Here is a 15,985-nt window from a genome sequence, read left to right on the forward strand (position 1 = left end):
TGGCGATAAGCGTACTGTCTGTCCGAAAGAACATTCCTAGTCAGCCAAAAGGACAGCAACCTTTTGTTTAAGCCCACTTCAAGACACTTGCTGAGAGCTGGTACTAAAGCTATAGGACGGTACGATTTAGGGTCTTTTTTGTTGCCTTTGCCTTTGTATAACGGGCAGACCTTAACTTTCTTCAGACGGTCTGGATATGATCCTAACCGCATACAATTATTAAATAGCTGTGAGAGTACGAAGCTCAATACCGGGCTAGCTTGTTTAAGTAGGTTTGCGGATAGGCCGTAAACATCGGTGCTATTTTTTGCCGCTATGGATGATGTTATAATAGTATTAATTTCGCCCGGGGTGAAGGGGGATAGTCGCAGTGAGCAATCACTATATGACGTGCGGCGGGATATCGACGTTAGGCATTGCACACGATCGGCGGCATATAATTGGCATATTATTATAATACAGGAAGTGATTTTAGCGTTTTCACGAATTCGTCCCCTAACAGGGTTAAAGGGGGGTTGAAAGTTTGAATCCATTACAAATGCTTTGAAACTTCTTAGAAAGGTATGATAGACGATTACAAAAAAACTAATTTTGACGTTTTTGGAAATTTAACCCCTCAGGGGGTTGAAAAGGGGATGAAAGTTTGTCTTGGGGTGCAAATTTTATTTTAAGCTAGGAACTTAAAACTTTGCAAAACGTTATTATATTAAAAAGCAAGAAAATTACTTTTAGCGTTTTTAAAAATTCATCCCCCATGGTGGTGAAAAAGGGGTTAAAAACTTTATCTTGATAACTATATAATAAATTAGACAGAACTGCGAACCTGCGAACCCGAACTGTTGCTAGAAGTGGGTTAGGTTAGGTTAGAACTGCGACCCCCAAGAAAACGAACTGTTGCCAAAAGTGGGTTAGGTTACGTTAGAATTGCGACCCCCAAGAAAACGAACTGTTGCCAGGAAAGTGGGTTAGGTTAGGTTAGAACTGCGACCCCCAAGAAAACGAACTGTTGCCAGAAAAGTGGAAATTAAAAAATTGGGATATTTAAAATAGGTATCACGTTAATTCGGAATAAGGGCAATTCCGAATTCGTAATTTTGAAAATCGTAAATGTTAAATTCGGTGTTTGCCACCATCGGAATTGTTATAGTCGGAATTATGTAGTTCGGAATTTACAAAATTCGGCTTTTTGGGTTTTCGGAAATATAAATCTTCGTGATTTTCATCATTCGTAATTATGACAGTCGGAATTTTGATGGGTCGAGCATTTAAAAATCGGAATGATAAAATTCGACATTCTAAAATTCGGAATAAATTTTTTCGGAATTATGTACCTAACCAGTACACCCGCGCGCGGCGGCACCCGCTGCTGGCGGCGGGCGCGGCGCGCACACAGGCGCACGCGCAGGTGCCGGTCGCGCGCGCGCACGCGTTGCTCAACTCCCAGCTCGAGGCGTAGCCACAGTGCGATTTGTTTGTGAGTGCGATGGGGCGAGTGATAATGGAATGCAAGAGGATATTAGAAAGAGAGATGCCTGAGAGTACCATATCATAATTTATACCTGTGTCTTAGTTGTATGTTATGTGTTATTGACTAGGACTATGTTCTACTTGCTTTATGTTGTTAATGTATTTCAATTTGTGCCACTTTGGCATTAGCTGTAAGGTGCAATTTGTTATTTGAAATAATAAATAAATAAATGTAGTGTACCCGATTTGGATAGGTACAGTCAAGGACGTAAAAATACAAAAATGGTACTGTATCGTTCGATATACACCTACTACTCTATGCCGTTTAAATCACGTCAAAAATATATATAATAAGGACAAAAAATATTCATTTTGGAGTGTAATTTTATTTAGTGGTAGCAAAGAGGATATAATATTATAGAGCGGTACTGTCATAGTAAATTTTGTAACCACAGTAAATTCACTGCTATCTATCAACACACTATAAAACTAAAAATGAAGATTTATAAAAATACGATAAAATGTATTTAAATATGGATAAATGATTTTTTTTATTTGCATTAATTATTTTTATTATTTTGACCCATGTTCTTTCACTGATATGCGTTAAAATTGTTAAATAATAACAAACGAAACCGTCAACGCCCTCTATACGAGAGTAGGCAAAAGGTAGTAGCGACATCTGATCGAGAATCAAATTTTCGTGATTTTTGAGGCACGTTTTTTCCTTAGACTGTATCCATCTATTACGGAGTTATATCTATCTTTGGTGGTAGGTACCTAATTGTAAAATATTTTATCTGGACTACCAGTCCTCTAGTGTATCCATCTGTCAACTTTACTTTAAGTTCCGTCTCCAGGGGACAGGGAGATAAATTAGGGGTGAATTAGCCGCTTACTGACACAGACCGAATTCCACGCAGGCGAAGCCGCGGGCACAGCTAGTAAAATAATAAACATAGGGAAAGAAACGTTAACCACAAAAACAAAAACACGTAGGTACCTGCGTGTGTAAATTTTCGTTCGGTGTGTCCTCTTTTGTTGCCTTCAAATTTCCTGGCTTTACGCCTCATCCATACTAATATTATAAATGCAAAAGTCTGTCTGTCTGTCTGACTGTCTGTCTGTCTGTCTGACTGTCTGTCTGTCTGTGTGTTACCGCTTCACGCTTAAACCGCTCAACCGATTTAGTTGAAATTTGGTATACAGATAGTTTGAGTCCCGGGGAGGGACATAGGATACTTTTTATCCTAGAACTCACCCCTCAAGGGGGTGAAAAGGGGGGTGGAAATTTGTATGGGGAATCAATAACTGCTGAACCGATTTAGATGAAACTTGGTATGGGGATAGTTTGAGCTGTGGGAAAGGATATAGAATAACTTTTATCCCCGAAATCATCCCTTAAGGGTGTAAAAAATGGGGTGGAAATGTATAGTGTGGACCAATTTGGGGGTGAAAAAAGGATGGATTAAAAAGCAGATTTGTTGAAGAATTAAGGTACCCAAATTACTAATTCCACGCAGACGAAGTCGCGGGCAAAAGCTAGTAATATTATAAGTATGGAAGTACAGGACGGCGGGAGAATAATGGCCTCGTTTTGAATGCGTTATTACCGTGTATATTGCTTAAAATAATTTTCATGAAAATTCTATGCGTTTTTTTATTTAAAAAAAGACCTTGCAGTACTGACATAACATCACCCTCTCTTTTACGTTTTTGTGTATGAGTAATAATTATAATAATTTGTTTTCCAATTTTAAAAGACGTAGTAAGCTCAAAAGGATCGAATTCATTAATCTAATGTCCGACTACTGTCACCAATGTGATGTATGTTGTGGTAATGCCGCAAGAATCACTCATACTAATGACTTAAAACGCTATTAGGGAATGAAACGATGTGTGCTGTTATCATAATTGATGGAGCATTCGTTCTCCGGCTTGAGTGGTGTAGGTGGTCCCTGTCGCCATGGCGTCACCAACAACACTCTTCAATAATTTAGTTCGAGAAGAAGAAAATTGCTACATCGATGCTGTATCGAAGGCCTACCTTTGGATGGAAGTGGTGTTCGGCCTCAACAGGCTCGTCTTATCCCTTAAAATGAAACCGATTTTTATTTTAATGGCATCTGCGTACAGTATTTTTTGCTGTGCTATTGTATTTTACGAAGTATTCTTTTTTTTTTACTCTATGTTCACGGACCACCTTGACTTAGGGTTAGATTCCATACACTATCTATTGGGTGTCGTACTGAGTTCAATAGTTTGGAAGCGATTCCAGCATTATTATCTGAAGTTACAGCATTTTGACACGACGATCGGTTGCAGACCAAAATTATCATCGTCATCAGTCAAAAACTTAATTTTGATGTGTACTGCGGTATCTCTGTCGATTCTCACGGTACCGTATTCATGGTACGTGGCCGACAAACTTGTCGATTCACTGATGCTGTTGCCGGTGCGTGTTCTATTTCTAATTGAGACTCATTTCTACGGACACCTGCTAAGCCTGCTTGTTCCGCGGCTCCGACTGATCAATTATTATATGAAAATATCATTGAGCCATCACAATAAAGTGGTAGCTCCAAAAATTGACGAATTGACATTCAAGAGTGTTATTTTGGAGTCTCAAAATTGTCAAATGAAGAAATTGATGGACCTTTACTGTATGATAATCAACGCGTACGATATACTCATTGATGCTATCAAGTGGCAGGTGAGTGACTAGTAGGGGAGATAGGGGACAGAATTATCATGTTTTCGTTATCAAAAGGGAACCTTCACAATCCGCATTTCATCTCTCCGTATGGTGTCCGTATATCACAGCTATTTTATTCAGAAACCATTAATTATATTTTAATGAAATCTTATCTTAGAATATTTGCTTGTTACAGTTTGTAATGGTGCTAACTGCGTTGTTTATCTCCATTCTTAGTTTTTCATACAGCACCGCTTTGACGGTAATACGTAGCGAAGTAAGTATTATTATTTACTAGCTATTTATTGCCCGCGACTTCGTCGGCGTGGAGTTAGTAATTTGCGTAGTTTATTTTTTACAAAATCTGCTTTTTATCGATTCCCCATACTGGGATAAACTACCCTATGTCCTTCCCCGGGACTCAGGCTATCTCTATACCAAATTTCAACTAAATCGGTTCAGCGGTATAAGCGTGAAGAAGTAACAGACAGACGGACAGATAAACAGACACACTTTCGCATGTATAATATTATTAGTATAATTAGTATATATTAGTATATAGTATATTAGTATAATAGTATATTAGTATATTTAGTATAATAGTATAATAGTATATTAGTATAATTAGTATATTAGTATGGATGGATATGGATATGTCTATTATTATTTATTTAGCAGTTGTGTTAGTAGTAGGTAGTTTGTAGGCTATACCGGCTTTTCCAGAGACCGTTGGCAAATACTAATTTAGCCTAAGAGAGTCCTCACAACGCTGATCCCATCATTATGAGTGATTTTAAATAAATAAATAGTAAAGGAATAACATAGCCAACGACGAAACGATACGGGTATTCAGATTTGGCAGATGTTTATGGACAACCATTAGTACTTAGCTGTAAAGTCTCATTGAGATCGAGCCATCCTGACGCGCACGATTGAAGTCCACATAATTCCACAAGGCCGTTCATTTACATAGACCGTTCATTTAGAGACCTTTCTACAACGTGGCGATAGAGTCAGCGTTCCACTGTGTCCGGCTGTTTCCGCTGTTCGCTCCGTGCGTCTTCGCCGACCAGATCCAGGAGGAAGTGCGCCGCTTGAGAGAGCTGCTGGCTTCTAGACTCTACGAGAACAAACTAAGTAACGTATCAGTAGCTTAATTGACAACATAATTTTTTTTTATACCACGTCGGTGGCAATCAAGCATACGGCCCGCCTGATGGTAAGCAGTTACCGTAGCCTATAGACGCCTGCAACACCGGGGATATTACACGCGCGTTGCCGACCCTTTAAAAACCTGTACACTCCTTTTTTGAAGAACCCCATACTGTAGCCCCTCGGGAAAACCTCGACAGGGAGCTCATTCCACAGCCGAAGCGTACGCGGGAGGATATTCCTCTTAAACTGCACAGTACGCGACTATTTAGGTGCTAGGGTGTGAGGATGAACACCCTGCCGATGGCGAGCGGTGCGGTGATAGAAAGCGGCCGTTGGCATCATGTCAAACAATTCTTCAGAGCACAGCCCATTGTACAAGCGGTAGAACACACACAAGGAGGCGAAGTCTCTCCTTAGACTTAAAGGTTCAATACCGCTTGTGAGTTTGGCATCGTCGAAGATTCGTACAGCGCGCCTTTGGACTGAGTCGAAGGGTCCAAGCTGGCATCCAGGTGCTCCTGCCCAAAGGTGACAGCAGTACTCCATATGGGGTCTGACTTGCGATTTATATAGCAGCAGTCTTTGCCCCGGAGTAAAGTATCGCCGTGCTTTATTGAGCACACCGAGTTTTTTGGATGCCAGATCAGCCTTCCCTTCCAGGTGGCTACGGAATTGGACGTCACTGGAAATGTCGACACCGAGGATCCCAATACTCCCTGACTTGGTAAGGGCTGTGCCTTCGAACTGTGGGACCACAGTAAATGGGGTTTCTTAGCGGTAAACGCGCAAACTTGTGTCTTGGTGGGGTTGAATCGCACTAAATTGTCCCGGTCCCACACCGAAACTCTGGATAGAGTGCCCTCAATATCTGACACAAGCTTTCATTATCCTACTATGTTCGCTAAAGCCCGCTGTTTGCTTATAATGTCGTTGTCTGACTAATATCATTGAACAAGTAAAAAATGCAGTTAATTATTGTTAATATCGTAAAGCCTGTTAGTATATGAATTATACTAGCTAGGCTCCGCCTGTTTCTTAGGCAGTTATCACACTGGATGCGATTCGCACGACGCTGCGATGTGCGAGCGGGACGTCACTATAATAAGCGCATAGCGTTGTCTCTCTCATACATAGGAGCAACGTGGGAATCGCATCCAGTGTGAGAACTGCCTTACTCCTTTGAAGTCGTTTAAATTTATAAGTCCTATACAACATTAGAAGCTTCAAAGTTCATGATTCTCCTTAGGTACAACGGTTTTGATTGAGCGTTGTCTTTCACTATCTACAAATATAACGCGACTGTTTTTTGTATTGAGATGCGGTACTAAATACATTGTATCTTCCAGACAAGCCGGGTCGTAGCGTGGCGCGGGCGCTGCTTTCTCTGACGGAGGCGCGCGACTTGTCCTTCTCGCTGCTGCAAATTTTCGATATCGACATCTCTCTTCCTTTCAAGTTCATGGGACTGCTCTTGACTTACCTTATCATACTGTTGCAGTTCGAAAAAGTTATCAACCCTTGAGTGTTTTTGTGACTTATTTTGTGTATTGAGTGTTATTTGTTTAATAAATGATATTTCGTGTGCATATTGGTACTTCATTTACTTCATTCACGACTTTTTTTTTATCAAGATTTTAAAAGGTCTAAACCATTTTACTTCAGGCACAAAAGGCCATTTAATTTTGTTACAATGAAAGCGCTCCTGAAATGTGAATTGTAAGATAATTTTGGACATAAATGTTTATAAATTGTAGTCTTTTTGCTGGTGATCTCATGTTGCAATAAAATTATCCTGACATACAATTCAAAATCCAAAAACGACGAACCATGACCGTTAAGAGATAGAACACACTTGAAGTAGTTACACGATAAAAACAATTTAGAAATTTTAGCCTTAAGTAGTTTAATTTTAAGAGGGGACGTAAAGCCAACTTACCTATAGAAAATAACAAAATATATAGGTACCGAAAATTGCGACAGAAGATTTGGCGATTGCGTTTTACCTCAAGAACTCTGAACGTATACTTCTAATTAAAATTTTGCCAGTCAAATCCTTCGGCTATATCACTAGCTAATTTATATTAAAATTATACTGCTATTGTATTCAGGGTAACGGTATACGATTGAGAATAAATGAAAATTAGGCATGTTTTCGTGATTTTTAGGGTTCCGTACCTCAAAAGGAAAAAACGGTACCCTTATAGGATCACTCGTGATCACATTTGTCTGTCCGTCTGTCACACACATACATCTTCGAAACTACTGGACCAATTAAGTCGAAATACACATATGTAAGTTTGTGACCCAAAGACAGCATGTGACGTAAACATGAATTTTAAACGTGTTATATATATATCAAATGAAATAGCTCATTGTGAGAATCTCCAATATACTTTTTATAATAACTGAAAATGAAAAGACCAGACTTAAAAGGTTTGCCAGAGAGCAATGGAACGCAGCATACTGGGTGTTCGTAGAACCGACCGTATTTAGAAACACGGACCTGCGTTCCAAAACTGGCGTTGTGGATGTGGGCGTGAAGGCCGCTAAGCTGAAATGGGACTGGGCAGGGCACATCTGCCGAATGCACCCAGAACGCTGGGCCAAATTAGCCACGGACTGGATCCCACAGGATGGATCTCGGGGCAGAGGCAGACCCAAACGGAGATGGCGGGACGACCTCGATACATTCTGTGTGGAGTGGCGGGAATGTGCTCTGGATAGAGCCAAGTGGCGGGAAAGAAGGGAGGCCTTTGCCCAGCAGTGGGACACACTAACAGGCTAATAAAAAAAATTTTTTAGAAAGTTTGTCAAACTATATCGTCCTGCATATCATATGAAATAGCTCATTGTGAGAATCTCAAATATATGTTTTATATAATTTTAGGATAAACAGTTTAGAAGTTATTCAAGAAGATAGGCAAAAAATGACAACCCCTTCTCTTTATCTCCGAAACTACGAAACATTGTTAAAAATTGTGTAATGTACTTACGAAACCTTTGGAACGCAAGTCCAACTCGCACTTGACCGGTTTTTTGTTATTTTCTATCGAGCTAACTTTAACATTTTACGGTTTTGCTTAGTTTGATAGCTAATACAGTCTAGCTTTCGAGTGAATTTTTTTATAGTATTTGCCCTTGATTAAAACGTGTAAAAATTCTGTTCTATAAAATCTGTAAGTAATATGAGATGTAGTTAGAATCATCTTAGCCGTGAGAGCAATGTTAGACGCAATGGGGTTATTTATGTATTTGTCACTTGACCGGTTTTATTATGTCATTTCGACAGTTAGGTACTATTAAACACGGCGCCGGACCCAGTGCCTATAGGTAATCCGCAATAATGTGGTACAATTTATTGCCAGACTCGTTTGCTCACTACTTTACTGTACTCTATTTTATTACTGCCGTAATCTTATTACAGCGCTTTTGGGTACCACTTTGAAATAGGGTGCTGGCAAATCACATGGTTGGAAATATTTGACATGAACAAAAATTTACAGAAATGAATTATAAATCATGACAGTAAATCGCAGATTTGTTTAGCAGTTCATTAGGCTTGTTTAAAAGAACTGTATATTCTTTATTAAAATAAGGGTGAAATGTTGCAAGCAACCCGATAGTAAGTACTTGTAATCTTAGTAATTTAAGTCTAAGTCTAAGTCTAAGTGAAAAGTGTAAGTATAAGTCTTTTCTCTTGTTTATACATTTATATGCTATTGTATTAGTTGGTATACTATTGTTTTGATTATGTACAACTACTAGGTACTACAAGTTTGCACTATTTATCATTACTCTTTAATTGTACCTCTATATGTGAATTAGGAAACTATAGGTCTATAAAAAATCAATTTGTAGCTATTAGCTAAGTTGCTTATGTTTACTTTAAGACTGTTTGTTTCTCAATAAATAATAAAAAATAAAATAAATATAATAGTGTAAAATTGTTTTCCATCGTATTTTCACGGAAACTTACGAACGTGTTTTGCAACTTCAGTCCGTACAAAATGTACTGACATTGACTGAACTAGCATGACAAATACGAACTTTTCCGAGATAATACGATGGAAAACAATTATGCATGACATCTGTAGTAGTAGTAAACACTTTATTGTACAAAAAAGAGAATGTTTGTATCGTATCAAATTATTATAAAACTCCTGCTGTACGCTATTTCCAATATTTCGTGAGGCTTTTGTCGAGAGAGAGAGGGAGTAAGCAACACAGTAAATAATAGAGTTCTTAAATTATTAATTCATATAGTAGGTAATAGAAACGCGCATCAACGTTGTTTATAGTACACGTTAATCATAATTATTTATAAAATAAAATTACACCAGAGTTACACATATTAACTTCGATATTGGACGACCGCTTCTAATCTACAAACGTAACTTCTACACAAATGTAGTCCCCATTTTCCTCCCTGGGTATTGATATTATAGAAAATATTTTTACATAATTTAATATTATGTATTAAGATTAGATTTTTCCATTTTTAAATTATTATAAGAGTATGTGTTCTTTATTGTTATTGTACATAGAAAAACAAATACGAGAAACACAGTTACAAAAAGAATTTTGAGGAAATGAGTAGAAAATAAGTAACGATAAATGACAAACAAAAACAACAATGTACAACCACTAAAAGTAATGAAATGTAAATTTTGAATACCTACACATTAGAGTTTTGAATGATTCACGGTTAGTTTCACTAGACATTATTACACATTATTACAAATATATACTCGTACATTATTCAAATACTATATTACTGTCATGATTTATGATTTATTACTGGCAATATTCGTACCAATGAGTTTTACGGAACTTATGTACGAAATATCATTTGATATTTACTAGTTGCTTGTCGGTGAAGGAAAACATCGTGAGGAAACCGGACTAATCCCAACAAGGCCTAGTTTGCTCTCTGGGTTGGTAGGTCAGATGGCAGTCGCTTTCGTAAAAACTAGTGCCTACGCCAATTCTCGAGATTAGTTGCAAAGCGGACCCCAGGGTCCTGTGAGCCGTGACAAAAAGCCGGGATAACGCGAGGAAAATGATGACTGGCAATTTTCGGTCATGTCAAATATTTGCAACCATGTGATTTGCCAGCACCCTATTTCAAAGTGGTACCAAAAGCGCTGTAATAAATTTACGGCAGTAATAGATTAGAGTACAGTAAAGTAGTGAACAAACGAGTCTGACAATAGATTGTACCACGTTATTGCGGATTACCTACGCACTGGGGCCGGCGCCGTGTTTAGCCGCCGAGTCGGACTCGTCCACCGAGGGTTACGTACCGTACAAATTTAAGATTTTTTATTTTTTAGAAATTAACAGTTTTCAGATTTTTTCCTGTATTTGGACTATAAGACGATATTACTTGCCAAATTTCATAGTTATAGGTCAACGTCAACAATTTTTTTTGGCTAGTGATATAGCCGAGGGATTTGACTAGTAAAATTTAAACTAGTAAAATCAGAAGTATACTTTGAGAGTTACTGAGGTAAAACGGTAAAAGCCACACAATCGTCAAATCTTCCATCGCAACTGTCGCGTAGCGCGTTATATATTTTGTTCCTTGCTAATTTCCTGGCTTTACGCCCCCTCTTAAGATTAAAAACTAAATTGTTTTTATCGTTTTACTTCTACGAGTATGTTCTATCCCTTAACGGTCGTGGTTTGTGGTCGTTTTTGGGGTTTGAATTGTATATATGTCAGGATAATTTTGTTGCAACATGAAACGTTGCAATTTTGAAAAGTTTATGTCCAGAATGATCTTACAATTCACATTTCACAGCTAGCTTTCATTGAAACAACGCGAAATTTTGTGCCTGTGGAGTTACTTAAATGGTTTAGAACTTTTAAAATCTAGATTAATGAAATGTGCCGTAATGAAGAATGTCACAAACGAGTCTGACAATAAATTTTACCACGTTATTGCGGATTACCTACGCACTGGGGCCGGCGTCGTGTTTGTCCGCCGAGTCGGACTCACCCACCGAGGGTTCCGTATACCATACAAAAAGATTTTTTTTTTACAAATTAACAGTTTTCAGATTTTTCCTTGTATTTGTAGTGTAAGACGATGTTACTTGCCAAATTTCATAGTTCTAGGTCAACGAGAAGTACCCTATCAATTTGGATTCCCTTGAGTGTCGACGTTTTTTGCGTCATAAACGCCCGTAAGTATATATTTTTATGTTTATTTGGAAATTTATTATTATTATTATTATTTGATCAGCTTAGGGACCTGAGTACGAGTATATGGTTTTGATTTCAACTTGATACCTCCACGCGTCCCGAGATAAACGGTCTTGACAGACAGGCGGTCGGATGGATGGACGCACGGACAGACAAACAGACAGACGCACGAGTGATCCTATAAGGGTTCCGTTTTTTCCTTTTCAAGTACGGACCCCTAAAAAATCACGAAAACTTGTCTAATTTTCATTTATTTTCAATTGTAAGTATAGGTATCGTTACCCTGAATACAATAGCAGTAAAAATAGCTAGTGATATAGCCGAGGGGTTTGACTAGCAAAATTTTAATCACAAGTATACTTTCAGAGTTACTGAGGTAAAACGTTAAAAGCCACACAATCGTCAAATGTTCCATCGCAGCTTTCGCGTAGCGCGTTATATCTTTTGTTCCTTGCTAATTTCTGGCTTTACGCCTAAATTGTTTTTTATCGTTTTACGTCTACGAGTATGTTCTATCCCTTGACGGTCGTGGTTCGTCATTTTTGGGTTTTAAATTGTATAAGTCAGGATAATTTTGTTGCAGCATGAAACGTTGCGATTTTGAAAAGTTTATGTCCAAAACGATCTTACAATTCACATTTGACAGTTCTTCATTGAAACAACGCGAAGTTTTGTGCCTGTCAAGTTGTTTTAATGGTTTAGAACTATTAAAATTCAGATAAATTAAATGTCACGAAATGAAGTAAATGAAGTACGAATATGTTGCACACAAACGATCATTTATTAAACAATTAACTCTCAATACACAAAATAAGTCACGAAAACACTCAAGGGTTGATAACTTTTTCGAACTGTAACAGTATGATAAGGTAAGTCAAGAGCAGTCCCATGAACTTGAAAGGGAGAGAGATGTCGATATCGAAAATTTGCAGCAGCGAGAAGGACAAGTCGCGCGCCTCCGTCAGAGAAAGCAGCGCCCGCGCCACGCTACGACCCGGCTTGTCTGAAAATATACAAGGTATTAACTACCTCATCTAAATACAAAAAACAATCGCGTTATGTAGATAACGCACAGTCAAAACTGTTCAAGGTAGAAACTTGAAATTAGAAGCTTCTAATGTTGTAGAAGCTACGTAACTAGTTAAGATATGATTTTATGAAATTCAAACGGCTTCAATGAAGAGTAAGCCACAGCCGGAGCCTAGTATAATTCATATACTAACAGGCTTTACAATATTAACAATAATTAACTCATTTTGACGTGATAGCGTCTTATAAATCGATGAACACCGGTAGCATGCACGAAAAAGTGTCACGTTGTGGACAGATCTCCATGCTAACGTCAGGTTTAAGAATCAGAAAATTTACATAAAAAAGTTGTTAATAAATTATGTATGCACACATATTGTTATTATACCTATAGTATATGTTGGTTTTTAAAAGATTGGCAACGCGCATGCGACACCTCTGTAGTTGCAGGCGCCCACAAAATACAGCAGCCGATTACCAGGGGGGTCGCAAGCTAGCGTGATATTATACTAATAAGTAACATTCTATATTGTGGACAGATCTCCATGGTAACGTTACGTCAATGTTTTCTTATGACGTTACCACGCAAAATTACATACATACATACATATAATCACGCCTATTTCCCGGAGGGGTAGGCAGAGACCACGGATTTCCACTTGCTGCGATCCTGACATACCTCTTTCGCTTCCTTCACTTTCATAACATTCCTCATACACGCTCGCCGGTTTAGGGTGCTCTTGACCTGGCCTTTCTTCAGGATTTCCCCGATCTGATCAGAGAAAGTCCGCCGAGGTCTGCCCCTTCCAACTCCCGTTTCTACCTCTCCCTTATACACTCTCTTTGTTAGCCTTCTTTCACTCATTCTTTCCACGTGTCCAAACCATCTCAACATACCTTTCTCAATTTTTGTCACTACATCTTCGTTCAGTCCACACTTTTCCCTTATCACACTGTTCCTAATTCTATCTTGTTATTATCGTCCGTAATCCGACTTTACAGACAACCATTTTTTTTTTACTTAATTATACTAGTCAGACAACAACATAATGAACAAAACACGAACATAATAGTGGAATAATATGTTGTTTATTAAGGTACTGAAACGTTACCTAGTTTGTTCTCGTAGAGTCTAGAAGCCAGCAGCTCCCTCAAGCGGCGCACCTCCTCCTGGATCTGGTCGGCGAAGACGCACGGAGCGAACAGCGGAAACAGCCGGATACAGTGGAACGCTGACTCTATCGCAACGTTGTAGAAAGGTTTCTAAAGACAGTGTTCGACAAACATGTAAATGAACGGCCTTGTGAAATTATGATACGGTAGCAAGTAGGCTTTAATCGTGGCCGTCAGGATGGCTCGATCTCAATGAGACTTGACAGGTAAGTAATAGCGTTGCCTATAAAGTCTTCCAAATCTAAATACCCCTATCATTTTGTCGTTGGCAAATGATTTGGGATGGGCACCTTCACTGAGGTGCCCACTTCACTTCGACATTTAGAAATTTGTATTTATTAGAATGATTTTTTTTTATCTTGGTCACTCGAGTACCTACCCGTTCCATAATTGGATAAATTTCACTTGAACATAAAAAATATTAAACTAATAATGATGGGATCAGCGATGTGAGGACTCCTAGGCTATATTAGTATTTGCCAACGCTCTTGAGACAAGCCGGTATGGCCTACACTGCCTACACTATACTAACAGAACTGCTAAATAAATAGTAATAGACAATGACTGATAAATAAAATAATAATAATACTTACTTCGCTACGTATTACCATCAAAGCGGTGCTGTATGAAAAACTAAGAATGGAGATAAACAACGCAGTTAGCACCATTACAAACTGTAACAAGCAAATATTCTAAGATAAGATTTCATTAAAATACAATTTATAGTTTCCGAATAAAATTGCTGTGATATACGTACAATATACGGACAAATGACATGACGGAATTGTAAGGGTTCCCTTTTGATCACGAAAAAATTATAATTCTGTCCCCTATCTCCCCTACTAGTCACTTACCTGCCATTTGATAGCATCAATGAGTATGTCGTACGCGTTGATTATCATACAGTAAAGGTCCATCAATTTCTTCATTTGACAATTTTGAGACTGCGAAATAACACTCTTGAATGTCAATTCGTCATTTTTTGGAGCTACTTTATTGTGGTGGCTCAATGACATTTTCATATAATAATTGATCAGTCGGAGCCGAGGAACAAGCAGGCTCAGCAGGTGTCCGTAGAAATGAATCTCAATTAGAAATAGAGGACGCACCGGCAACAGCATCAGTGAAACGACAAGTTTGTCGTACATGTACCATGAATACGGTACAATAAGAATCGACAGAGATACCGCAATACACATCAAAATTAAGTTTTCCACCGATGACGATGATATTTTTGGTCTGCAACCGATCGTCGTGTCAAAATCCTGTAACTTCAAATAATAATGCTGTAATCGCTTCCAAACTATTGAACTCAGTACGACACCCAATAGATAGTGTACAGAATCTATGCCTGTGTCAAGGTGGTCTATGAACACAGGGAAAAAAAAGAATGCGTCGTAAAATACAATAGCACACCAAAAAATACTGTACGCAGATGCCAATAAAATAAAAATCTGTTTTATTTTAAGGGATAAGACCAGCCTGTTGAGGCCGAACACCACTTCCATCCAAAGGTAGGCCGTCGACACAGTATCAATGTAGCAATTTTCTTCTTCTTGAACTAAATTATTGAAGAGTGTTGTTGGTGACGCCATGGCGACAGGGACCACCTACACCACTCAAGCCGAAGAACGAATGCTCCATCAATTATGATAACAACAGACACATCGTTTCATTCCCTAATAGCGTTGAAGTCATTAATATGAGTGTCTTGCGACATTACCACAACATACATCATATTGGTGATAGATAGTACTTAGTCAGACATTAGATTAATGAATCTATCCTTTTGAGCCTATTACGTGTTTTGAAATTGAAAAACAAATTATAGTAAGTCGGTATTTTGTGTAGAAGTATTCTAGAAATCGATTTTCGCTCATATCATCTAGATTCTAGGATATGGGTATATTTAGTATCAAATGCATTCAGTAATGCATGCATGATGCCCTGAACACAAATATATGAAATTACAAGCGCGAAAATGGTGGGGGTAGTATCTGTGATGTCATAAAGTCGGCGGTATAAATAAAATTTGTTTTTTCCTTTAAACAGGCCGTAGTCGATTTTGGAGCAAAAATGTAAAATTGATTGATAGTCGTTGAAATTATACACGTTTTGTTACGTAATATCTAAATAACAAGTATTGGTTATTAGCACGTCTTCTAATCTTGCCTTTTAATAATGAGGTCGCGAGCGTGCGTCACCGGTAATATATGAAGAGAAGGGGCAGTTTTTAAAAATTCATCAAAAAATTATGGT

General features: G+C 38.3%; 2 protein-coding genes across 2 annotated transcripts; one reads left to right on the top strand and one right to left on the bottom strand.

Annotated features, from left to right (window-relative positions):
- The first annotated feature begins 3,241 nt into the window (after window positions 1-3,241).
- LOC134746909 (uncharacterized) lies at window positions 3,242-6,839 on the top strand. The gene is made up of 4 exons (XM_063681480.1): window positions 3,242-4,180; window positions 4,359-4,439; window positions 5,149-5,299; window positions 6,664-6,839. Exons 1-4 carry the CDS (start codon window positions 3,434-3,436, stop codon window positions 6,837-6,839), a joined length of 1,155 nt encoding a protein of 384 aa, XP_063537550.1. The 5' UTR covers window positions 3,242-3,433.
- A 5,512-nt stretch (window positions 6,840-12,351) lies between these two features.
- LOC134746910 (uncharacterized) lies at window positions 12,352-15,383 on the bottom strand. Its single transcript, XM_063681481.1, has 4 exons — window positions 14,719-15,383; window positions 14,581-14,670; window positions 13,666-13,816; window positions 12,352-12,527 (listed from the first exon to the last, which is right to left on the bottom strand). The coding sequence occupies exons 1-4, from the start codon at window positions 15,319-15,321 to the stop codon at window positions 12,352-12,354; spliced, it is 1,020 nt and encodes a 339-aa protein (XP_063537551.1). The 5' UTR covers window positions 15,322-15,383.
- Between the last annotated feature and the right edge of the window lie 602 nt (window positions 15,384-15,985).

The sequence above is a fragment of the Cydia strobilella genome, chromosome 13, assembly GCF_947568885.1.
Source record: "Cydia strobilella chromosome 13, ilCydStro3.1, whole genome shotgun sequence".
NCBI classification, from domain to species: domain Eukaryota; kingdom Metazoa; phylum Arthropoda; class Insecta; order Lepidoptera; family Tortricidae; genus Cydia; species Cydia strobilella.